At 39.7% G+C, this 26691-nt stretch overlaps 1 protein-coding gene across 1 annotated transcript in view; it reads right to left on the minus strand.

The window, feature by feature from the left end:
* pappaa (pregnancy-associated plasma protein A, pappalysin 1a) overlaps positions 1-26691 on the minus strand; it is a 93285-nt gene that overhangs the window by 12358 nt on the left and 54236 nt on the right. The window contains exons 11-20 of the mRNA XM_013909321.1: positions 22318-22425; positions 21928-22063; positions 21397-21610; positions 17439-17610; positions 9054-9237; positions 6463-6664; positions 6143-6347; positions 5297-5444; positions 4989-5104; positions 1464-1535 (exon numbers count right to left, since the gene is read on the minus strand). Coding sequence (XP_013764775.1) covers positions 1464-1535; positions 4989-5104; positions 5297-5444; positions 6143-6347; positions 6463-6664; positions 9054-9237; positions 17439-17610; positions 21397-21610; positions 21928-22063; positions 22318-22425 — 1557 coding nt within the window. The remainder of the gene's footprint in view (positions 1-1463; positions 1536-4988; positions 5105-5296; positions 5445-6142; positions 6348-6462; positions 6665-9053; positions 9238-17438; positions 17611-21396; positions 21611-21927; positions 22064-22317; positions 22426-26691) is intronic.

Consider the following 26691-nt stretch of genomic DNA (forward strand, 5'->3'; position numbering starts at 1 on the left):
TGCCACAACTCTCAGAGTCTTTTGCTGTTTTCTCTTGAGCATTTTGGGGCTTTTAGAAGCCTCTAGATAAATTTGCTGATAAATCTGATACATTACATTTTCCTCATTCTTCAATGTGACCCTTTAAGCCCTTAGTCGCCCAGACCCGTAAATCAAACTGAGGACACCATAAACTATTCACTGCACAAAATGCTCCAGTAATTTGATTTATTGGGTTGGCCCCACCCTCTCAGCTTGGGTTACCAATCAGGTTATCCAATTGGCCAAAATGAGTGGATGATATCATTCTTCCATGAAGTAAGGTGGAATTCCTTCAGATGTTGCATTCACTTGTGAATGCCCCATTAATGGAGGGAAAAACATAGCATAATGACACAGTCATGTGTGTAAATTATTTCAGGAGGCATTACACCAGATTATAGCTAGTTAATAGCTCTTCAATGGACCTTATATATAAGTCTGATAAGAGACACCTGTATATCAGCAACATGTTTAAATGACTTGTGAGTGCCTAATGTTTTCTGTCCCTGTGCAGAGTTGTTAATAACAGCAATATGTCCCAGAAGGAAGAAAGCTCATTATGGACTTGCTTGGTTTTCTTTCTTCAACTATTGTCTGAGGATTTTACTTATAACTCATCTACACTGATGTAAAAAAGAAAGTTTTCACAGGACTCTTTCCAGTTCTGTTAAACTCTAACCATACAACATGATTTAGTAGCATATATATCCACCTTTATCACCTTTACCATTATTACTTGAAATAATAATTTCAAGTAATATGATAATATGATTTTATCACACTTTTTTAGACTTGGAGGAAATGTGGCCCACTCTTCTTTACAGAACTATGTTAGTTAATCAACATTTGCAGATATAATCAACACCTTGATTATTTACTTTTTTCAGCCATTCTGTGGTAGATTTGCTACTATTCCTGGGATCATTGTCCTGTTGAATGACCCAGTCTTGGGAAAGGTTTTGGTGTTTCACAGGCCTCACATTTGATTCTAGAATCCTTTGCTATGGAGAGAAGTTTACGGTCAACTTAGTGACTGTCCAGGTCCTGTGTCTATAAAACAAGCCCAAATCACCACCCCTAAGCTGTTCCATATTTGCCCAGGAACCCTTCCAAACAAGCCACACTTGTTCAGGCTTTTTTCTAATTCTACTGTTATGAATTTTAACATTCTGACCTTGGGATGAATTTGCTCGGATGTCCAGTTATAAGTAGATTGCAGCATTGTGTTAGCACACATCTGAAAGCTCCAGTCTCACTTGTTGATGAGCAATTAATCAAGTGCATTTGATCAGCAGCACCTGATTGCTACGTACCCTCTTAATTCTTAATAAGCATTCAGGGTGGACTAAGTACAGAAGGTAGTACCGAAAGCTTAAAACACCATATATCCTGTGTTTGAGTCAAGAAAGTAGGTATGAAAATTACATTTTTGTATGCCTTACCTCACATCCTTTGATGCAGTGGAGGAATTCTGGGTGTGGATACCATTTCAGCCCCATTGTACAGATAATACTCTGTAAGATAAATCAACATTTGTGGGTTGAAACAAAGAAACACTGACGCTTGAAAAGTTGCTCTGTACAATTTATTTCCTGCCAGGAGTTTGTCCTTTTTTCCCAGATTTCAGGCCACATAATCCCTAACCGTACTAAACTCAATGGGCACATTTAAGCTGTGCACGGACACACCCCTAAGACAGGGAAACATAGACGTTATCAAAAGAGCTCATGTGCTACTCATAGAAGCTTTTTTGTGAAGCCTCCTTTGCTTTACACTGAAACCGAGTAAATTGATTTTTAAAAGACATAACTTAAAAAAAATGTTTTTTATAACTTAGTCATACCCCCAGGAGGATAAGGAACTGGAAGCATGAGAAAGACAGAATCACAGAGGTAAGAGGACCATGTTATCTAATATCTTTGCAGAATGTGTGGAATCCCATTCTATTCTCCTGCTGTGTTTCTCTTTGAAATGCAGCAGAACACATTTGTGCTCAGGGCAGGTGGACAGCAATGTGTACACTGAATGTACAGCTATATGTGCTAATGCACCCTTCTAAGCATACACTGTACAAGAATATAAGGGTGTAAAGGGTGTAAATAGTTACATGACGATGAAAGGGCATTTTTAATTTCACGACTGTGACCTCATAAAGTCTGTGTCCCATGTTGGGAATTTGTACGTGAACAGGCAAACAGATGCTTTGCTTATAGGATATGTAAATCGAGCTTATATAGTACTGGCCATGACCAAAAGCACCATTTGCAGCAAAACCCCGCTGACCTCAGCTGGTCCATTTTTCAGATCCATTGTGCCCCAATATCTCACAAAGTTGACATTCTTTTCTTTTGTTGCTGCAAACTAAGGTATTTTTCATTACAGTCGTGTCAGCAAATCAATGCAAAAAGAAAGATACAGGCTTCAAGGTGGAGAGAATCAACAACATAGCATCTGAGGGCAACTGAGAGCTGTGAGAGTGATGCTTCTACTACTGTGATATAGTACTGCATAGCTGAGTCCAGACATGCCTGCTTGTGTGTGTATGCCTGTGCGTCTACAGGGAAGGGCTCTAATGGTCAGTATATACGGTGGAATACTGAGAACATTATTTTATATTACAGGTGAAACTTTTTGCAAATGCTGTACTTTTTCTTTCTTTCCTTCTTGTGCTCTACAGTGATGATGTCATCTAGAAACTCTCCCCTTCTCTCTCATTCTCTCTCTCTTTCCTCTCACTGCAATGTCGTAAATCATGATAATCCATGATTGTAGCCTGGCCTCACCCCTCACTACGTATGGGATCCTCACCCTCTGAAGCCTCCCCAGGGGACTGATACCACATAAAAATAGATCCCTATCTCAGCACCACCACAGAAGAGGTCATGTCATATAGAAAATGACTAATTCTGCAGTAAGCCCGACAGGGTAATTTTGCTGATAAAGGGGGAGGAGGGTGCTGAGGGCACAGAGTAGTCATAGATAGAGAGACAGGGAAAAGAAAGAGGGAAGGTGGAGATAAAGAAGGAGGAGAGAATTCTAAGTGGGTCACACTAAGAACCAAAATACAACTAGTTTAAAGGCAATAAATCAACATCACTTACTAAGGTGGGCAACGCTGATTTCCAGCTCAGCAAAGTAGAACTAGAAAGTGGGGACATTAATTCTCTTGTAGATGGTGCATGAAGAATTCCACCCTCTAGGGATAGTTTGCCAATTCCTACTTACAGCATTCCTGGTGTTATTACAACTGTTAGCCTTCACCATGACTATTATTATTTTTCACTTCCCACTACTGCAGTATCCTTCTGTTCTGTTTTGTTAAAACCCTTTTTATCTTGTATTTCTGTGTTTTTGCATCCTTATCTCTTGGGTGGTCATTCAGTTTTATTTTTCATCTTTTTTTTTGATACTAGAATTAACTGAGTAGGAACAAGGTTCACCATTAATGTCAGTAATAGCACTATGACAATTATGTGATCGCAAATCTAACATGCTACCATTGGGAACATCTTGCCACACGAGTGGCAGACCATTTTTATAGGGTGGCCAGACTAGGACCATTAGTCATTAGGAGGAATATAAACTGATTTCTTATCATTTACGATCACCCCTGGCCACTCCTGTGCCATAAGGCAAATTTCTGTTAGCCCTTTTAGATGCTACGGTAGCTGCTTATGACTGCGTGTATATGTTCGGGATGAGACTGTGTGCTCGCATTAATTATGATATATCAACACAGGATGAGCTGGCAGAAGGAGGGACAAAACAAAACATTACACTTGCTTAGACTTGTGGTCATTACCTTGAAAGCTTTACCTCTTCTAACCGCTTATCCTCAACACACTTTCCTACTCTTTAACAGTCATCCTACCAACATCACTTCTCTGACTTCTCTTACACTATCAGATGGACCCAACAGCATAACCTCAGGTTTGAAATTACCCCTGAGCACAAATCATATCAATTACACAAATCCATAAAAGCAGATCATTTCGTGTCCACATGGCCTAACCCACCCCTCCCCCGGCATCCACCACCAACTGCTGACTCAGTGTGACTCTGAAACAGAAACAAAAGGTGTTGTCGGAGAAAAAAAAAAGAGAAAAATAAAATGTACTCTTTTGGTCAGGCGCGACTTCTCTAGTTTCAAAACTCGATGCTATTTAGTAAGACCTGTCTCTTGTTCTACAGCTAAAAGGGCATTAAGCTGACAAAAGTACTTAAGGCAGATTCAACATTTGTGGCATTGATACATTTTGAGAGTAAAATTAGAATTTAGACAACACACACAGTCCAGCTGTACCTCTACACAGCTGCTGACCTCAACCATAATCTTCATGAATATCTCAAATGACACCATGGTTGTGTCGGAGAGCCCCAAAAGAGACAAAATGTACGGTCCTGTGCTATGTGACCTTCTCCACCACAGCCTCCTACCTCTGTGTTTTGCTATCTGCCAAAAAAAGAACACTTTATTATTTAAGTAGCTGTAAGGTATATCTAAATTAGGCCAATTACCAGTGAGCTTCAGTGTTCTTTAACAGTGATTAACCTGAATGAATAAGGTTGGTCACAGTGGCAGTGAGGGTGAAAACAAGTGCCTCACAACAATTCTTCAGCAAGACAAATACACTGGAATTTAGAAAAAAATCTTTACACCTTGGGAATAAAGTTCTTGTACCTCATTATCTCTCCACTATATCTACTACTATATCATCTTGAAGACTGAAAGGAAAGTGGGCAGCAGGAGGTTTTCATACTTGTTGTCAAGAATAAATTTTAAAAGGTTGCTATGCCTCTAATCCAAATATTTGTATGGCATTGGGTTGGCATTTTGCATTGCAAGCGATGGAGTCAGGATCAAGGAACTATATGTGAAATTCCAAGGAGAAGAGTTGTGCTTCACAGAACTTCGTGAAGTGCGTCTCTCAGAGCTGTGAGGCACACACAAACACATGCAAACTTACCTTCAACTTAGGTGGATTTCTCCAGTGCTCCTTCATTACTTTTCCTACGGTCATATTGTGAGGGAGGATCACAACATCGTTGTTCCCCTCTCTACATGTCAGCTCACACTCCTCACCTGTGTTTGTTTGTGTGACAAAGTGACAGAGAGAATTACACTAATGAAAGATCAACACCACGAATGCCGAGATTTATTTTCCTCGTCATTGCCAAACCATTGTGAGACTATGTCACAATGGTTTGGCAATGTGTGAAAGATGAACCTAGTATAAAAAAAGCATTAAGTAACAGTAGATTTGTGCATACAGACCTATGCCGTGTCCTCGTTTGCATGAGTATTGCAGGCTATAATGGAGGTTTTGAGGTAAAGAACACTGGCCTTGGCTGTGTGGGCACAGGCGGAACGACCCTGTCCAATTCCCATCTTTTCGACAGCGGATCTCATTGGACCCTTTGCCCTGAAAATAACACATATATTGACAGACAAATAATTATACACATACAGACATACACACAGGTGCACAAACACTACTAGGCCAAGGACACTGAGATGCCATGCCACTGTACAGGGAAATACAATCCAATTTTTAGTAGGCATCCAACCCACAACGTCGAAGAGGCAGAACAGATTAAAAGGTGTATACATTTCAAAAGTCTGTGGCAGCAGGGCTGTTCTGGAAATCAATAGCAATCTAATTAGCATGGCGTCAAATTGAGTAGGGCTAAGGGAGACAGGGAGAAAAGCAGGCAGGGCAGAGAAAGACGTATCAGAAAAAAACAGCCAGGATAAAGGCTGTATCTTATTTTTCAGTCATTAATTCGTTAATTTAGTACATTATCATTGGTCATTAGTAATTATGTATGATATTACACAAGAGTATATTAATAACAATTTGTCTGTAGTGATTTCCAAACAAACAACATTACCAGTAATCCTGGAGAATCAGCCTGGTGGTACAAATTGTTTTAAATGCACTATATTTATCTGTGATTATATTATTTATTACTAAGTTATGCTGAACAAACAAAACAAAAAAGAACTGTGAGGGTGCAAAGAAGAGAAAAAAAGAGAAGACAAGGACACTGGCAAAGCAAGAATAGACAGAGAGGAAAGAGATGGACAGACCTGCTTGCAAGTAGGGTGCAGCAGCCTCACCGTATGGGCAGAGCGTCCTGTGCCGGCGATAGCAGTATTACCAGCAGGGTCAGAGCAGTTTAGGGTGCAGGTACTGTCAAAACGAAACCCATTGGTACAGTTATAGGAGCCATGGAAGATCGGAGGTGGAGGATCACAAGTCACGGGCTCGCAAGATCCCTCGAGCCAGGTGCCGTCTTCTGTGCACTGGCGTTTGAATGCACGCCTAAAAGGAAAAGAGAGATGATTAATTGAATCACGTGCAGACCCTAATTTCATGTGGGAACAAAGTTTCAAAGTAGCAAAAAATGAACAAAAAAAATTTCAGTTTATTTCTTTACCGCTTGGGTTTATTGGTAACATGGTAGCCTGGCCTGCACTTGTACTTGCAGAGTGTGCCAACTTTTAAGTCTGACTGCTGGCAACGTTTTGTCTGCAGCACAGCATTGGGTACAAGAGGAGGGGCTGGGCAACGAAGCTCACATAGAGCCTCTGGGAAGGACCATAGACCATCCTCGAGGCAGGTAAGCGTGTTGTTTGTACCTAGAGAAACAAAAAAGAAAAGGATAAATGGAAAAGCATACAGGTCAGTGAATCAGTAAAACTAGGTCAGATCAGATGCAGTCGGCTTCAAAACTATGAGTTGTAGTGCAAAGCCAAATTTGAGGTTGTTTGAAAAAAGGTGGTCTTAGTTTAAGGGTCTTTTCTGTGTTCCTTGGCAATCAGTGGGAAGAAACCTCTAAAATTATTAGCAAGAACATCCCCTCTTGCCCCTGTGGGCACTCTATCCTGCAAGCTCGGGTGCTCTACCAGAGTCCTGGGAGCTTGAGGGTCCTGCACAGTATCTCTGCTGTTTCTAGGACTGCGCATCTCGAATATTGTTTTTGGGATCTGCTGGAGCCACTCGCCTAGCTTGGGGGCCACAGCACCAAGTGCTCCGATTACCACTGGGACCACTGTGACCTCCCCACTCCATATCTTCTCGAGTTCTTTTCCCTTGAAACTTCTCCAGCTTCTCATGTTCCTTCTTCCTTATATTTCTGTTACTTGGTTACTTGTTACTTTCTTCATCATTCATCTATCTCTACCGCTGTCTTCCTCTGCTCGTCCACCACTACTATGTCCGTGTGATTATCTATCACCAGTTTGTCTGTCTGTCTAGACCCCAGCCTCTGTGGATCTTGTGCTCAGAACTTGTTCCTGTGCTGCCATGATTAGTGCCTCTGCGCCATCTTTCAGTCCAGCTTTGTCCAGCCACTGGTAGGACTTCTGGATGTCACCATGCAGGGCTCTTTTGCTAGCTCTGGCCATCATCCTTGGTTGTGGCCATCTTCCTATGTACTCATGGATGTTTGTTGTCACATCCTGGACAGTGATTCTGACACTCCCCAAATCTTCCTTACATTTAGTGTTACGTCTTGGGGTGCTGGATTTGGGGTGAAACCCTCCATGCATGGTGAGGAGCTTCCTTGTCTTGATGTCAGTGGCCTCTATCTCCTCCTTTGGTCAGCTTATTATCCCAGCAGAGAACCTGATAACCTGCAGGGTGTAGCTGTTGATAAAACGGATCTTGTTCTTCCAGTTCAACTGACTTCTCAGGATTTGCCTGACCTTTTGCAGGTATTTGGTGGTTGCAGTTTCCATTTCTCATTTGTGGTTCTCATTTGCCTGTGGAATTCCCAGGTACTTGTAGCCGTCCTTAATGTCTGCAATGTTCCCTTCTGGTAGTGCAATTCCCTCAGTTCTGACTACTTTTCCTCTCTTTGTTACCATCCGACTACATTTATCTAGTCCAAATGACATTCCAATGATGTTGCTGTAGATCCTGGTGGTGTGGATCAGTGAACAATGTCTCATTCAGTCCTAGCGTACAGCTTGATGTCATCCATGTAGAGGAGGCGGCTGATGATTGCTCCATTCCATAGTCAGTATCTGTAGCCAGTCTTGTCAATGACCATTGGGGACAAAGGATCTCCTTGGTAGATGCTGCACTTGATGCTATTGGCTTGAAGTTGGCCAAATCCACATTTAGTTCATGATAAAGGCTCTTAGGTTCCTTTTGATTCTGTATAGATCTAGGCATTCGGGATCCATGTGTGGGGCATCTGGTTGGACCACCCTTGACCTTCAGAACTGCTTTAATTCTTCATGGGATAGATTCAACAAAGTGCCAGAAAAATTCTTCAGAGATTCTTCTCATTGTCATCTTCTAGAAACCAATTTGAGATCATTTTGTGATACGGTGCTAATTTTCAAAAGTCAATGTCAAATACTGGAAGCAGCTGACAGAAGATGATTACACCGTCATGATAAAGGGATGGAGATTATCAACAACAAATACTCAGGTAGGCTTTGGTTGGTACTAAGGCTCCCAAAGTGTGACAAGAAAATAGCCTCACACCATTACACGACTGATACAAGACAGGACGGATCCATGCTTTTATCTGGTTTACACCAGATTCTGAACCTACCATCTGAGTATCACATCAGAAACCCTGACTCATTAGAGCAGGGAATGTTTCTTCAGTGTTTTATTGTCTAATTTTGTTCAGCCCGTGTGAATCATAGCCTCAGTTTCCCGTTCTTAGCTGACAGAAGTGACACTTGGTGCAGTCTTCTGCTGCTGTAGCCCATTTGCTTCATGGTTACTGTTGCTTTTCTATCAGCTAAAACCAGCCTAGCCATTCTTTTTTGTTTCTGACCTCTGGCACCATCGCTTTTGTGCCAGGAGAACAGCTGCTATCTGGATATTTTCTCTTTTTTGGTCCATTCTCTGCAAACCATGTTCAAAGTCACTGATTAGATAATAGCATTAGCAAACACAACAAGTGTAACTAATAAAGTGACCAGCGGGTGTATATATTTATTGGAAAAGATCTCTGAAGGGTACCCTGTAAATATGGATATGTCAGTGCTCCGCTAGGCAACTCACCCATTAGCTGGGCAGGTTCTCGACACTGAAATGTGCTCTTTTTGCCATAGGTAGTGCCCTCTGGAAAGTTGAAAATGGCAGGATGAACATGATACTTGTCTGGTAAACCACAGTCCACAGGCTCGCATGATACCTGTTTGTTCCACTTCCCATTTGCACAAGTTATTGTTACTGAAGTCTCTGACTGGAAAACAAGACATGATATAACACAAAGTAAATAACAAATAAAGAAATATAAGTTTTACAACATAGTCTACATAGATATATAATAATATTCATTGATGCAAGCTTTAATGTGCATATTGATGCGACAGACTGATGTAGTGCACTTGTCCTATAAATGTTTACCTCACAAAAAAATGACTACAGCAATTCTGCAATCATTTCAACAAGTTCCTAATCAGCGTGTAACCTAACAAAGCCTGATCGGGCTTAGCTTACTGTATGTCAGTAAGCCTCACAGGCCACTCAGCAGCTCAAGTGACTGCTGATAGCATTTGTAAGGTCAAGTCATGTACTTCAGACAACTGATATCCAGCAACTGCACAATCAGCCCTAACCCTAAACAGATTGACTTCAGTGGAAGTGTGACAGCTGAGAAACACACACAGACACACGCACGCACATAAAGTCTTCTACAAATAGAAGGCAAACCCCTGTGGGTTTAGTCTACATCCATTATTCATCCTCTTTCTGAATTTATGTGTAGTCACAAAACATAAGAAAGTCGTTATTATATTTAGGTAAGAGATAAACAATATGCTGGAAATAGTACAAAATCAAAGGGGGAAAAAAGTAGAAAGGTTACTTCATATTTACTGAGTTTGTAATTTCATAAACAAATAGGAACAAGTGGCTTTCCGTTGCTCCCTTCTGAAAATCAAGGCAGCCTCTCCAACTTTTGAAAGAGTACAGAGGGCATCCTGTGTGCCTGGGCCTTTACATGTTGTTGGAATGTGGTAGGAAACCGGAGAACCAAGAGGAAATCCACACATGGGGAGAACATGCAAAATCCACAAGAAACAGACTCAAACAAGAGCAAACCCAGCAGTGGCAGCATAGCTCCACTATTTCATACAGAGGCATGCTTAAATAGCCAGCAAGATAAAGGTTCCAGTATAAGGGATTATCATTAAGGTAAATTACTTCTCAATTGCCAGACGTTTTGCATTTATTGTGTGTGTGTGTGTGTGTGTGTGTGTGGACACACTCTACACATGGCTATGTGAAACCATTCTGTTCAAGGGAAGAATATTGTCTAGAGAATATAGCATTAGAAAACAATATTTTCTTGTATATGAACTCCTGAGAACTGACAGGGCAATCAGAATAGTTCAAAATCCTTTCTAACTGTTTTTTTTTTAAACTAGAAAAGTTTCCTCGTGTTAGGTTTATTCTCTATTAAAAATAGGTCTCATTGCTCTAGTTATTTGGCTTGTAGTGTGAGGTTTTCAGAGATGAGACGAAATTTATCTGAATGGGTTAACCCTCAATTTTTTTTTATCCTCTTCCATTAAGTAGAACCATGTAATCCAACAGGAATGTTTAAATCGATAGTCGTGCCAAGAAAGCTCACAACAAAGCTGTTAGAGCTCAATCTTTTTGACTTTTTATTCTCAGAACCAGAAGAGAAACCTGTGTGGGTAACCCATCAATTACACTGGTTGACTTTAATTACACACATCTTTTTAAAGCGAGGCCAAACTTCAACACAAACTGGACTCAGCTGGCAATACAAATGTATTGTTTCATAATCTTCTCTCTGTTTCCGTGTATATCTGTCTTTCATCTCGATCCCGTTACATGATACTGTGTAACAGTATCGGGTTCCCTCAAAATAAATAAGCTCCTTTCATATTTGGATGTCCAACAAGGTAACATATGCATTGCATGTGAGCGCCTTCTGGAAAACAACTGGGTGAAGAGTTGAATGAGTCAGTTGAGATGTGAAGCTGTGGAGAAGCAATGTGGACCATAGAAGCAACATTGAAACATCTCTTTTAAAATATGTGAAAATCTTAAGTACACTTGCAAAATTGTGCATGTGTGGGATAAGGTACGAGCTAATATGCACTTCACAAGTGTGGTCAATACTACACCCTACACATACAAATACACATAAACACACACGTTTACCTAGATGTGTTTGTGCTTTGGTGAGGGCGGTGATAGAGAACCCATCTATCAATAAAACAGCATTTCAAAAATGCTGTGCAAACATGGGGGAAAATCTGACAGAGGGATGACCATCTCAGGATGACTCCATCTATCAGGTCTTTTTATTAATTTTTTCTGTAAAGTGGCCAGAGAGAGTTGAGTAAAACACACATAAGGGCCCACTTAGAGTCTGGTATGAAAAGGCCTCAGAGCAAGATGAAGATATTCCATAAATGTGATGTTTTTGGTCAAAGCGGTGGAAACTTCCTGTTATGACAGGGGCACTGGTGAAAGAGTGATTGATAAAGTAGAGAGAGATTCTTGAAAAGGGTTTCACCCCAGGTGGATATGACATGGGGCGAAGGGGGTCCTAAACCTCCCAGCATAACAATGACCTAAAGCACAGACCTGTTGCTTCAGAACAACGAGTCAAATACTTTCCTCTTAATTCTTTTGATCTTTTATAAGTGTGAGGAGCATTTGTAAATAGACTAATAATAAAAATCTACAAGACAGCTAGGTGTGCAAAAAGGGAAGAGCACTTTCTAAAGTGAGTATATATGTAGGTTTGTGTTTGTGTGTGCTACTATGTGTGTAAATGTGTGGGAATTTTCCTTCCTTTAAAAAATTTACAGCTGCCTGTTTCTCTTCCAGTAGCGATTTTAACAACCCTTGGCTATGCTTCCTAATTCAAGCCAGACAGACCTACAGACAAATGAACCAGCAGACAACCCCTTCCTCAACTTAGGGATTTGTCTTCTTATAGATGGCAAACAAGCAAATTATAGCATGGTTGAACATTAATTGGAAGATAGATCTGCAATGATAAATAGTAGAATTACTAAGAATTAAGTCTAATTTATGTGTCAGTCCTCGCGGAAAACCTCTTATAAAACATTTTTTTGTGAAAATCCTGTTCTAAGAATCAAAGGTTGTATTTGTGAAATATTCATACTGGCAATATCAGCGAATGGTTGCCCAAATGATTCTGGATAACGGTGTGGTCACAACAGCAGCGTGCTACTGAGAATGTAACTTTAGTCAGAAACCCATAGACCCCATATTTTATAAGTGTGAGGAGCATTTCAGCGTAACATGTCAACAAGCAGGGTGATTTTAATTTTACAGGCAACATTTTGATCTACAAGGTTTTCCTAAGAATCTATAAAGGGATTTACATGCTCACATCCTTGTTGGGCCAATAGCAAGCACATGTTTGTTTGTTTGATGAACACAGATTTAGTTGAGGGTTAGATCTCTTGTGTGTACAACTGACCGAAGGGGCACACCTAGCTATTACCATTAATATTTACAAAAAGAAAAGGTTACAGGGTAAGTGACACGAGGACAGGCCCCCAGTCTGTCACAGGGCTAACCAGGAGATACAGACAAGCATTTGCACCTATGAACAATTCAGGGTTACCCATTGACCTAACTTATGTATAAAAACATACATACTATGACAGGATATTAGAGAGCCCAGAGAGAAGCCACAAAGAGAATACGCTGAAAGTGCCCAGCCTGGATTTGAAGCCAGGGCCATCTTGCTGTGACAACAGTGCTAACCACCACAACAGCGTGTTGTCCACAACAACATTGTATATGTATATGAATTTAGGATAATAGATACTTTACTTCATTGAGATTATCTTTTTTATCAGATGGTGACTTGCGATGGGGTTATTTTAATTCAGATACCTAAACGCTGTTTCATGGCAGGGAATGGTCATATCTGTAAAAGGGAATGCCTATATAAAATAGATGTGACTTCTTCAGTACCAGCACACAGTGTTCCCTAACCACTTCAAAGCAAGAGAAAGATTTGAAAAACAGACAGGAATAAAAGACACATATACAAATCAAGCAAGTGAGGGAAACAGATTTGTTCTGAAGATAGTATTATGTAAGAAGTTGGTGTTCCCAGAATCGCTTTGACATCAGTGAACCAAGAATGTAATCGGCTAATGAAATGAGACAAGATTATGCTTCACATTGCACTTTTCAACCTTAGTGTGGAGGTGTGCGTGTCTTTGCAAGGACTGTGCAGCTGAAAAAAAGATGAGAGCATATGAGCACTATGAATCTGGCCAGACCATTTTATTACCAGCGCTTTGACTCGAAGCACATTTCGTTTATTACATTTAAGACATGATGTGCCCAGTCTTTCTTTTGAATGTGAATTGCTTTATTTTACCAATTATATCCAGCAGTTGTACAGTTTAGGTTACAGCTGTGTTGCCGTTGGAGTCAAAGTTATACTCCTGATTGGACTGTATAACTTGCAATCAAACACCTTCATAAAGTTGCATTCCACTGTTAAAACTAATTAGAGTTATGTCAAAACTGATCATTTGCAGTAATGCTTCAAGTAAATAGTGCATTTTATTTGCTGTGAGACTATTTTGCAAGGTATTGCAAAGCTGCAATATATTTTGAAATGGATCGAGAAAGTAGTAAAGACGCTTGTGTTCAATAAGGACAATCTCTCTTCACTCATCTGCCTATATTCCTGGGTATTCGGCCCGTTAGACTATTCTTTACATCACTTCCGATTTTTCACAAACTGGTTTCTGTCATCAAATGGCCCAACTATTTCCCTGCCTATCTTCTGTAAGCCAATCAATTTTTGGCAAATGTGAGAAGAGCCTTGGTGTTCTTTTTGGTCTTCAGAGGTTTTGTCCTTGGAACTCTCCCATATATGCCATTTTTGACCCATCATCGATCCACTCTTGGAGTAAGTTTGGGACTGCTCTTGTGCAGATTCACCACTGTTTCAAGTTTTCTCCATTTGTAAATAATGGCTCTCAACATGGCCTCTGAAATGACTTCTTTAGATTGTGCCATGATGTGTTATTCACAGTTAATTCATGATTTAACAATAGGGAAAATTACTTTTTCACTCAGGGCCAGGTAGGTTTGAATTTTCCCTCGACAAAATAAATCATCATTTAAAAACAGCATTTTGTAAGTACTCAGATTGTCTTACTCTAATATTAAAATTTATTTGATGATCTAAAACATTCATATGTGACAAATATGTAAATTAATAAGAAATCAGGAAGGGGGCAAATACTTTTTGAGAGTATTTTACATGTCTCCTGGGATTAAAGCTTTCCGGTTCCAGTTCCACCCAGAACATTTGGAAGTGCTGGGTGGTATAAAATCTTTGTGAAATACCCAGAGCTCAAAAGATGTTTTAATAGATGTTTAATAGGACTGTCTGCAGCCAGAACCTGTGACTTCTATGCTCATGGACAGTTTTGATAACTTTTATCGAAACTTTAGTGTTACCTCAGCAGTGGTGGTGTCCTCAGGGCTGACAACAATCAAAATGAAAATACTAATAAAACAAGAATGTTTATTTTGAGAACTCATGAACTGTATCACCTCTATCTTCATGTTATTGGAATTTAAAAAAAAAACATATCTGAGACTGATTGATCCCAAAGGCTAATTCAAGTAGAATCTTTCTTCAAAGAAAAGTAAAAAAAGGGATATGTCTCTCTTTCATATTCATGTTTTCATATTCAAGTATTTATAGTAAATTTTGCATCTGTTCATGAATGTCTGTTTTCCATCTCACAAATTCACATATTCTCCTTTCTTGACTACATTCTCATCCGACTTGTAGTGACTGATAATCCAGGAGGGAAAAAATTAATTCAAATTCTCTGTGGAGTCCCACAAAGATCAGACCTTGGCCTACTACTTTTAAAAGATCCAACATACTTTCTATTATGGACAATTTATCCATCCACATCTGGGTCAGAGTCACAGGGCTAAGCAAAAATGCTCAGACACCCCTCACTTCAATCACCTCCACCAGGCTTTACTCTGAGCCCCTCCCTCTTCACCCTATGGCCAAGACTAAGCCCAGACACCAAACACAGAAAACTAATTTCCATCCCTTGTATCCTGGATCTCATTCTTTGAGTTACTGTCCCTAGCTTGTGGACAAAGGTGAGGGTTAGAATATAGATTTACCAGCTTCACAGCTTCAAGCTCAGCTCTTATCATCCCAACAAATGCCACATCAATCCGTATGTTAATCTCACACTCCATTGTCCCCTTCCCCTAGGGGCTGCAACTCCTCCCCCAACCCAGAGTGGGTACCCTTTCCTCGCTGTGAACCACGGCCTAAGACTTGAAAGTGCTAATTCTTATCCCTGTCGATTAACACTTGACTGAAAACCAACACAGCATGTGTTAGAGGTCACCACTCAAAGGAACTAGAAGGACCATATCAGTAAAAAAGCAGTCAGCTGGTCCTGAGGCTACCAAACTAGAAACCATCTGCCACAATTTTGCTTTTACTTTATACCACTATAAAATGTGCTCAAATATTATTTTTCAAAAAGCTGATTCACTTTACTTCACTAGAGAAAAGGTCAGAGAAAAAGAAAGAAGAAAAAATGTAAAATATATACATGTTTATATTACAATCATTAAGTTAGATTACACAGTATAGATTTCAGAAAATCTACGTAATTCTATTTAAGTTAATTAGGGTAAACTTCCACATCCTCATTTTACATCTACAAAACTGAGCACATGCCTTTCATCTGGCTGAATGGATACAAAAGTTATTCATAAATAACAAGTCCTTGTAATATCTTTGAACTGTCAATCATCATTTGTGGCAAACACTCAAAGTACTACACAAGAAAATATTTGGCATAAAACTCTTCCTACTTCCTCTTCTGTCCTTTCTGCTTCCATAACAGCTTACTTACTGCATACTTTTTTGCCTCTCCTTTTCTTAAAAGCATAAATTATCACTAAACGAACTGACATGGGTGAATAGACAGATTGTGCATTGTCAATCAAAATATAATGCAATTATAAATCTGCAAAGAAAAATCAACTCCAAGGTTTTGTACATAAAATGTGTATGTCAGTAGCTTTTAATGGATTTTTTTTACATACACACACATTATTTCTGTGCATACATGAGTAAACTACTTTGTGGTACTAGAACCAGTCCAGTTAGGACAGCTTGCACACAACATGTGGAACAACCAACAGAAGAAGTATCTTTAGCAATATTAAAGTCAGAGTCCAGACCACGCATCAGAAAAGCAATTATGTGTAACCCTTCTTATACCCTTAATCCGCTCTTGCTTCTCTCTCCTTCTTGTCTTAATTCATGCTCCACATACAGCTCCCAAACATACCATACAGTACAGGCGAGTACTGTTTCTTTTTCTCCAGGCTACAATACACATGTGCCATCTCTCTAAGAGAGCATTAATAGATTGTTTTGCAGACAGCTTTACAAAGCCATAGAGAAGGATAAAGCATTTATATGGCCTTTATTGCATCTTGGTCAAAATCCAAAAGGTTTACAATGTGGTGTAAACTACCCAGATCATTTGTTTATGTGTGGTGTGCAAGCATCTGTGTGTGTGTACTGTATCTCCCCACATCTCCATGCAAAGAGATTTCCTTGTACTCCTTGTACTTGACTGTTTGTTTGTTGGTATCTGCATGGAAGCATTTAATATGTGCTGCTTTGTGACAGTGGCAGCAAATCTCTGCCTTTTAACAGAGACTTCAATGTGTGCAGAATGAGCAGGAATGGCGCTAGGGAAAGAGAGGGAGGGAGGGAGCGAGAGAGAGCGAGCAGACACTATGCTATGATGTCATCATCCCAGTGGACCAGAAATACAAAGTGACTGTTTGAGGTGATGGTGCAGCATGCTCAGCAAGAGACTAAACACTTTTATGTCTGTGCTTGTTTAATGCATGTGCGTGTGGCGCGCCCATGTGTCTGTGTGTGCGTGTGGATGTGTCTTTGTATGTCTATGTGTAGTAAACTAGAAAAAGGAGAAGACTGGGGCTCCACTTTTCAGTGCAGCACTCATCTACCTGGAAGATTATGATGTCATTGTCCCTGGAGGGTTACTGTGCCAAGCATGTTTTTTTGTTTGTTTTTTTGCAGGTGACAAAGTAAATCCATAAACAGAGAAGAGAACAGAAAGAACGTTTGTTTGCACTTTTGTCTTATTGACATTTGTGTATTTGAGTTTACATGAAAGCTTGTTTGAATATGCATAGACGGCTTCATGTGTGCATGCATTTTCCAGTAACTACACAAAAGCTCTGACATTTTTGCACTTGAATGCTTGCGTTGTATGTTTATGCGTTCTTGTTTCTCTGTGTGAAATGAGCTATGTAGCTGCCTATACGTAGTTAAACATGTGTGCAGCAGTGTGTTTGTATGCTCACCTGACTCTTGATGATGTCATCGTCCTGGTGGACTTGCAGGACATATCCAGAGTTGCAGGAGATGGTGCAGCGGTCTCCATTGTAGAAGTGGTGGCCAGGGCTACTGCACTGCTCTGCATTGCGGATCCGGGGTTCCTGGCAGTCAATGGCCTCACACGAATAATGTACACAACTACGAGGCATTGTGTGTGGGGGCAGGGGTGGGAGGGTGTTAAAGAAGAAGAACAGACAACAGAGATGACAAAGCTAAAAAAAATAAAAAATAAAACAAATTTGAAAATACCACTAATACCGTACACATTTTTTGTGAATATAATAGCACTGCAAACTCAGAAACGTGGAAGCAGTGCTCCAAAAGAGACAAATTATACATCGAATCCGCCACATCATCCATCAATGACCACTTAACATACCAAATCAATAAACTACACGGAGAAAAGGCTGCCATATTCTGCAATGCACATGAAAGCGGAGTGTGAATATTAGGGAATTAAGAACAACGGGATAGATGCTGTGCAAGCTACAATGGTGCAGTTTGACCACAGCTCTGTTAGGATCCTGATGGAGAAGGCATTTAACACTCTTGGAATGCTTGGGTGCCCAAGGCACCTTTTTACAACAGTCTGCATTCTGTAGTATAGGGTTCCCCTATGAAGTGAAGAAAGAAAAGAAGGAAAAGTATTTCACTCTCCTTCTCTGTCATTGTGTATGTGTGCGTGTCTGTGAGGGGGTGGGGGACCGAAAAGAGAGAGAAAGTATGTAAGAAAATACAGATCTGGAGAAACATTGTTAAACTCAGTCCTGCAACAATGGAATTTGTATCTTTCTTTTTTCTGTCTTATTTTACCTGCTTTCATTCCACATATTTTTTGCACTGCATGCCTTCTTTCTCAAGATTGTTAATAATCTAAGCCTTCTGTTTACATATACTGTTCCATATGCCCTTCATTTTTTCCCTTATTTTGCTCCCAGTATGTTAACTCATGTTGACAAAAAGCTACGTTGAGCAGGTGAAGAATAATTATAAAGCACAAGAGCAGCGGTCCCTTACGTCTACTCTTTGAGGACAAGCTTGGGAGACCTAGGAAGCTGCTTCATGGACTCTTTGGCTTTGAACAAAATCTCTTTGTGGTTTTTTGCTAGTCACTCTGGAATTTATGACATAAATTACAATTAACTACCTGGAAAACTAGCCTCCTTCCCTGCAAATGAGAATACGTTATACACCACAGGGGAATAGTTTGTATGACAGAAAGGAGAATTCAAGAGAAATGAGGGAACTATACAAAAACTTTTGTGAATATTGTTTCTTTTTCTGTTTTGTTGTTTGCGGGGACAAATAAAAGTCCAAGAGTTCTCACTCTGGTGATGAGTGTAAAAGTTAAGAGAAGAAATGTGTGACAAACTGAAACAAAACCAATATATACACACATATGTATATACATATGTGTGTGTGTGTGTGTGTGTGTGTGTGTGTGTGTGTGTGTGTGTGTGTGCGCGCATTTTCTTGCAGACAAGCTTGGGACATAAAACTGAGTCATGTTAATAGCTCCTGTAGTTAACAACTCAGGGAAAAAGGGGATGTGGTGTTTTGTGGAGGCATAAGTATTACGGGAAATATGCTGCTCAGCCCAGGAGAATGAGAGAAGGAAAGTGGGCGCAGGAGGCACAAAAAAGGGGAGAATTAAGAAGAAGAAGATGGCAGTTAGAGGGAAAGGAGGGTCATGTGCAAGTAAAGGATGAGAAGACAGAAAAGGATACCAGAAGTAGTGGAGGAGCAGAGATGTAACAAATCAGGGAAAGGGAATCGGGATTAAAAGAAAATGTAGAAGAGAGACAAGCAGCTTTCAAAGTGGGATATAAACAGTATAATGTAGATGATGAATTGGTATTGATTAAAGAAAAACAGACTTAAGACACAAAAACAGAAAGCCTGGATTCTTCATGTCTAAACGGCACTGAGCTGCACTATATTATCATATTCAGCTTGTAGCATGTTCAGAGCTTCTGAAGATAAGTGGGTATTGTCTCTTTGGCTTGCCATCATATAAGCAGTGTTTTCAAGAGCTTCTGGAAATTAGATCAGGTTGAGAGAATATGAAAGAAAGAAAAGTCGGCAAAAAGTCTTGGAGAAAGCAACTATGCCTCTGTGTGCGGCAACAAACAATTTCCTGGCTGATGCAGATGCACAGCAGTTTTAATCTATTTAGGTGCACTTGGATGTCTAACTGGCACACAACAAAAGCCACAAACAGCTCTATCTCTCCACACAGAACTTCAGACCATCCATTCTTTGGGTATTGTGGTGCGTATTAGTGCATTTCTTGTTGAAAGGTTTGTGGAATCATCGTCCCTGTGAACTGTTGCGTGCATGACGGTGGTGTGGAAATTGATCAATTCTGACTGTGTGTGTGGTCTTCTTTAGGTATGTTTGTGAGTGGGTACTCAAAATTGTTATTTTATAGCCAAATAGGTAATAACTGTTTTGGTGTTTCAGCCAGCAGCTGTTGAAAATGATGTAAGCATCTTTATTGGCTTTTATTACAGTTATTATTATTATGAAGCTTTCTTTTCAGCTGTTATGAATCTTTATGCAGCTCATGGTATAATTTCCAATTTAGAAATGGTGCTCTGTACTTGGCCTCCAATTTGATGCCTGATTGATGGCCAGTTTAAAGTTAGAGTTGAAGAAACCGCAGCTTGCAGCCTCAGTGCCCTATTGAACAATGCAAGAAATTTACAGATGAAAAGACATTTTTGGATTTTGTAAAAAAAAAAAAAAGACAAAGAAAAAAATAGCTGGAACTTAACACAACAGCAAATTGAACTGTAACGAAAAGTTAGTGTTGAACCCTGGCTGGCAGCTGGTTATAAATTTATAAGTTACGAGGTCCAATGAACTGCCAAGGATATTACACTTGTGAACTCTCATTAACTTGCATAGTTAATGCATTTCAGATTCAAATGTTCACATACAGGTTTTAGTTCTCCTTGTCTTTTATGTTTACATATATATACAGCATGTGCTGAATATATATGTAAACATATCTATACAAAATATATGAAGAGAAGAAAATACTTTGGAGTCTGGAAGGCTTGTTTGATGCAGTACTGAGTAAAGGATCAAGATTTTTTTTAAAAATAAATTTAAGTAGTTGTTCTCCAGGATTTCTGGGGGTCCTTTCAAAGTTTTTCTCTGGACATTAGCTGCCTTTTTCACTCATTTATGACAACAGATGATGAGTGAGTGGCTACAGCCATCTGTAAAGCACGGTGGAGGCTCAGTCATGGTTTGTGGCTGTACTTCAGCCAGTGGGGTTGTGTGTTTTAGAATTACAAATACATAAAGTATGGTCAGAGTTTGATTCTCCATGCAGTACCATTTGCAATACCACCTTAAACACAACATCTTCATTTTTCACCATGACAATGATCTCAAACACACTCCCAATCCAGTAAAAGCATACCTGGATAGAAAAACACAAAGTACAGTACAGGATCTTCTTGAACACAACAAAAGGCAGCCAACATCCAAAGTAAAGCTTTCAATGTCCTTCAAAAAGCCTGGAGCACTCTTCCTGAAGAATGTTTAAAGAAATTCCAAGAGAGCTGTTTGGGGGCAATAACAATTTGTCTGTATGCATAAATATGTGACTTGACAGCAAATACATATCATAACAAGCTCTGTGACTCAGAAACAAGACTTATTCTTTTGTTTAATAAATTAAAAACTAGTATAAATGCACCCGCATTCCTCCAAAACACATACAAACACTTGACTATAGTGTAAATTATACATGCATGCATGTGTGTGTGTGTGTGTGTGTGTGTGCGCGCGCGTGCGTGTGTGTGATATAACATGTTCATGATGTGATTTCGCATGCTTTCAACTGACGTCTGTGTTAAATATGTTAGCATCTTTTACAGCGCTGTTACGTTTGTATATTTTTAGCCTCACCTCTGTCCTGTGGGGTTGTAGATCTCATTGCTTTGGCAGCCACTTATTGTGATGGGGTCAAAAGACTGGAAGGAACGCAGGGCTACGCCGGAGATGGCCACGAGGTGAGAGGAAAACATCACCAGGATAGCCTTGGTGTGGTAAAAGGCCACTGACAGGTCATGACTCACTGGGATGACCAAAGGGTTTGTGCGACAGCTTAGACGCCACTCACCTGTGGAGAGGATATTGGGGCCGAGAGCAGAAGACAAAACATTGTGCATTGACGTCGAGATAGGGAAGGTAGGGGACAGAAGCAGATGTTAACCAACCTCAAAGATCAAAAAGAAGAGGAGGCCTACAAAGGAGCTGGTGATGAAAAGCTGATACCGTGTTCCAACTGAGACATAGCCAATCAAGTTACAAAACAAAGGGATGAAAGCAACACATGCTTAAGGGGGCGGCGTTCTAAATGACGAATGCTTTCATCATTTCACTTAGACTGATACAGAGGTAAGTAGTAGTTTGAAAACACATTAAGATAATTCTCACCTAGGCTATGGATCCCCTCTTTGGTGTCCACCAGTTGAACAGTAATATTACATTGTGTCTGATCAATGAAGCCAGTCCCATCAGCAGCCAAGTGTATAATTACTGCTGCTGCCACCATGGGATGAGAAAAGTGGGCCTGAATAAAGGGAAAAGCACAAAGTTAAGTAAAATTAGTCACATGTTTGTGTTTGTGTGTACAACTAGATTTATCCTAATTTGTTTAGTATCTAATACACAGATACTTTCCCAATCCAGGCGTCTAATGCTGATTACTCTCTAAAGCTTTGTCAGTATCAGTACAGCAGTTTGACATTATTACAAAGAACACACAACCCAAAAGCGCAATTTTCAGGTGTCATCTGAACTATATTTCATGGATATTGGTGTTACCTTGAGCCAGTATGTATAATATCCCCAGGCTGAATCAGCCACTCGACAGGGGAACCATGCGTACTGCGACACTCCATCAGATAGATCAAACACCTTGGATTGACATGTCTGGAGAAATACAAGTGACAAAGAAAGGAGAATGAACAATTTTGTACAAATCCTTTTGTTAAAATGTTCTTCTTTTTTTAAACAAATGAGACCAAATTTCTCACAGAAGAAAAGCTGTCAAGAAAGTTTTTAAAAAGCACACACATATAAGGAGCTGGTCTCCAACCACTTGCAGTCAGTTGCCATGTTTAAAGAAACTTTGGTGTCTCAATATGGCAATGAAAGACAGAGTCAGTCTGCTATCAGTTTGCAGTTGAAATACACTAAAAAAAGCTTTCTTTTATTTAGGAATATAATCAGAATACAACCATCTGGCAACCAGTTAAGTCCAGTTCCCAAGGAGATGCATCGTGAACTAGTTGCACAGAATGAGTCAGGCTGTTTGCAGTGTGTTGGCAATCTGTCTGCATTTATAAATGAGAAGGCACTTATTTACAAACCTGTCTGAGACAGACTGCTGTCACTTTGAGTTTGACTGTGATTGTTTAGAGGCAGGTTGCCTCCCACCAGGCGACCTGTGCAATCACGTTGCAATGTGATCTCCCAGAGGTTAAAGCTGTTTCATTGTCAACCTCTGGGAAATCATTTTGTCGCTGAATGTGAAAAAAGTTCAGTATAATCACAACTGGTGATTTTTCCTGCTCGCAAGAAGGTAGCTGTTGTATTCTTACTCTACTGTGACTAAGCCATAAGTGGAGGGTTTGGTGGACTTTGGCATCTTTTCTCTGCTTTCTGGAGAAAATGTGATTCTGTTGGCTTATTTGTGTAATGACCTTCAGCTTGCAAAGGGGCAGAATGTAGTCAAGTGTAGAGCAGTTAAGAGCAGAAATAGCATTTCCAAAGGTGACGCCATCTACCTCAGACAGAAAAGTGTGGAGTATCTATTCCAAATTTGGAATTTGTTGGTGCCCCAAGTGGAGAAGTATCTCCAGGGCCTTATCCATGAGTATTTACAGATGACTGTACATATCCACTGTTCTCCTTCTCACCTCACCTCACTGTACATGTTAGTGATGATTTGAACAAAAATTCTGATTGATTATTCCATTAGACCCAGTCCAGTTAGGTCTTTGCTGGATTTTTTTCCTATTTCTTATGAACATCAGACACTGTTCAGATGCAGTAGATTGCATTTTCTAGGCCTGTTACCACGTTTGTCCTACACTTGTCCAGTTTCCTCAGATTTTGTAGGGACACACTGCACAACGTGCTGAGATTAGTTTTCATTTGATAGGGAATCACTTGTAAGTTCTCTTGCAACAAGCTGCTAGTGTTTAAAGACACAATCTGAAAACGGATTCTTTGATAAGCTATCTGTGTAGACACAACACTGATTCATCCCTTGAGCTGGATATCTTTTTTAAATGCTTGAATCATTCACTGGTTAATGCTTGTTCAACAAAGAAACATTCCCCTGAAATTGGTCAGTAGCCAATGTCTAAAGAAAAGGTTCGAAAGACTTTCAGAAAGCCTGGAGAACTATTGCTCAAGACCACTTTAAAACAATTACAAGAAAGTCTACCTCCTAATATATTTCCTTTACATTGATGGGTGACTCAGTATTTTTCTCAGTACTGTATATAGAGTGTGCAAGCATCTAGACCCTTACAGTGTCAATTCCTATCAGCTACTATTATCAGGGATGATTCCTGAAAAGCTTGTTCACTGTGCTGTGACCCCTACTTTTCCACCACCGTCACTGTTTGTGTACTGTTTGGAATGACGTGCAACTGACGTGCATTGTGTGCAGGACTGTTTGTTTTTGTCAACAAACCCAGCATCCTGTTGTGACACATGCTCCATACCCCCCTCCACTTTTTCTGTCTTTGATTCTTTTTATACTTGTCTCTGTTTTATGTTCTCAGCATGCCCACTCTGTCATGCCGCGCACGTCCGCTAGAAGCCCTCAGAGAGTATTTGAAATTTTATGTAGCACTTTAATTTGTGACTTGTGTTGCAGAAATTACTCACTCAAAAAAAAGTGCAGAAAAAGACAGTTACTCTGTTTTATTTTTCAGTTTAAATTATGTATCTGTTACCTTTATAAAAGTAAAAAGAAAATTATGGGCAGAAATCTGTGCCATCAGAAACTGAATTTGAATAAGTTAAATTTGAATTGCTCGGTTGAATCTGAATTGGAACTTGAATAAATGCCTTTAAAAACTGAATATGACTTAGCCTAATTTGAAATTCAATTTATTGGTTTGAAAATGATCATCACTAAATTGAAATTGAATTTTATATTTTGAAAATGAATTTATTTGCTTTGAAACCGTATTTTATCCTTTAAAAGTTTAGCTCTCAAATAAGTTCAGATTCACTTCTCACCATTCAGTTTCAGTTCTACAATTCAGTATTTTGGAACTTACATCCGGTTCCGGTTCAAGAGTAATCGAGCCCAGATTAATAGAACTACGTTTTACTAGCGGACCGAAAGTGTTACTGACAGTAATCTACGCGTCTTGAGCTGAATTAAGACTTCAGAAGTCATTCGTCATGTCGAATGACCAGCGGATAAACTCTCAGGTTGGTAATAAATGTATTACATGTAATTCAATCCGAGCATTTCAAATTTAACTTATTCAAATTCAGTTTCTGATGGCACAGATTTCTGCCCATTGGACTGTACCATCTGCTGCAGTACTTGTTGCTCTTCTTGTTGCAGAACATAGTTTTTTTGGACACTGGCTGTATGTTTGTGGTTGTTGTCATGTTGAAAAATAAATCTGGGACTAATCAGTTGCCTTCTTCATGGTATTATGTTATGGATAATAATAAAATGTATCTGGTTAACCAAAGTGATTTGTACAATAATGAGGCTCAGCTTAATATATACTATTTATCATGCCAGGATCGTCCAGGTACACAGAGGTATAAGAAAAACTATAACATTCCTCGTTTCTTTTCTTTTCTTTCTTTTCTTCTTTACCTTATCTGCTTTGAAGTGTGGCTGTATACAATGACTGCAAATACATTTGATTTCTGAAAGTCAGCAAACAGATCTGAATTATGAACAGCTAGTATTGTGTGGGGTTATACATTACATGACTGCAGAATCACATATATTATATGTCATATAATATATCATATAATATTACTGTTGTGCATTTGGTAACATAATAAAAAATCTCTAACCTCTGGGAGTTCAGAAAAGTGCATTAATTTACCTCATTAGCTTTGGCAGTATCGCGAGCCATGTCTAAGTGATATGGAGAAAAATAAACAGGAGAAACGGTAAAAGACTATTGAGTGGTAGATAAACAGATAATGAGAAGAGAGGACACATACCCAAGGGCAGTGAGTTTCACTTGCTGCCCTGAGCTAGTGAAATAAGACACCGGTAACATGAGACTTTTGCTACTGTAAGATCCTGCCACTGTGAAAAACTGTCCAGAGCAGCTATCTGTCCATATATCTGTCCCCTGGATCTGTTGACGTGACCTTTCCGATTAGAGCTGAAGCGGCAGAAATGAGAAATGCAGGTGACAAAACTTAAGATAAGTTGCCATGATGGTATGGGACTACTTGGAAGCAATCATGATGATCTTCAGGTTTTTTGAAAACAGTTACGAGAAAATTTGCGGAATGGTTTGCTGAAAGTTTGCTGAATGCAAAAAATAGGGTGTGAATTTATACCTCACATACCGCCAAACAATGGAGGGAAATAGTTGTTTGATTCACCACTGAATTTGTAAATGTGCTCACACAGAAAACAGTTCCTAACTTTTATAGTAGTTTTATTTTTATGGAAAGAGAAAGAATAGCAACCGAATATCAAGAAAAAACAAATGACATAAAACCCCAAAAAGTTGATTCTGTTCATCCATATGTAGAGTTTTCAGTGGGAGAAACATTTTGTCACTCCTCCAAGTCACCCCAACCTTATAAACATTACATGAAACTGCCACCACTGTGAGGATTATATATGTCCGTTAATAACATAAAAGTTATAAACTCATTTGCATGTCATTGAGTGAAACAATTATTTGATCCCCAAGCAAAACATGATTTAGTACCAGTTGGAGATCCTGTTCCTAGCTGCTCAGCAGGTTTGTCAGTAGAGATTTTGTGTTCTTGGTGACGGTGGTTCCAACTGCCTTCAGATCATTGACAAGCTGCTCCTGTGTAGTTTTGGGCTGATCCACCACCTTTTTCTTTATCATCCTCACGCCATGACACAAGACCTCCAGACCAAGGGTGGTTGCTGGTCATTTTGTATTTCTTCCATTTCCAAATAGCTGCACCAACAGCCATTGCCTTCTAACC

Source organism: Pundamilia nyererei, unplaced genomic scaffold (assembly GCF_000239375.1).
Source record: "Pundamilia nyererei isolate P.nyererei 1_Seehausen unplaced genomic scaffold, PunNye1.0 scaffold00002, whole genome shotgun sequence".
NCBI classification, from domain to species: domain Eukaryota; kingdom Metazoa; phylum Chordata; class Actinopteri; order Cichliformes; family Cichlidae; genus Pundamilia; species Pundamilia nyererei.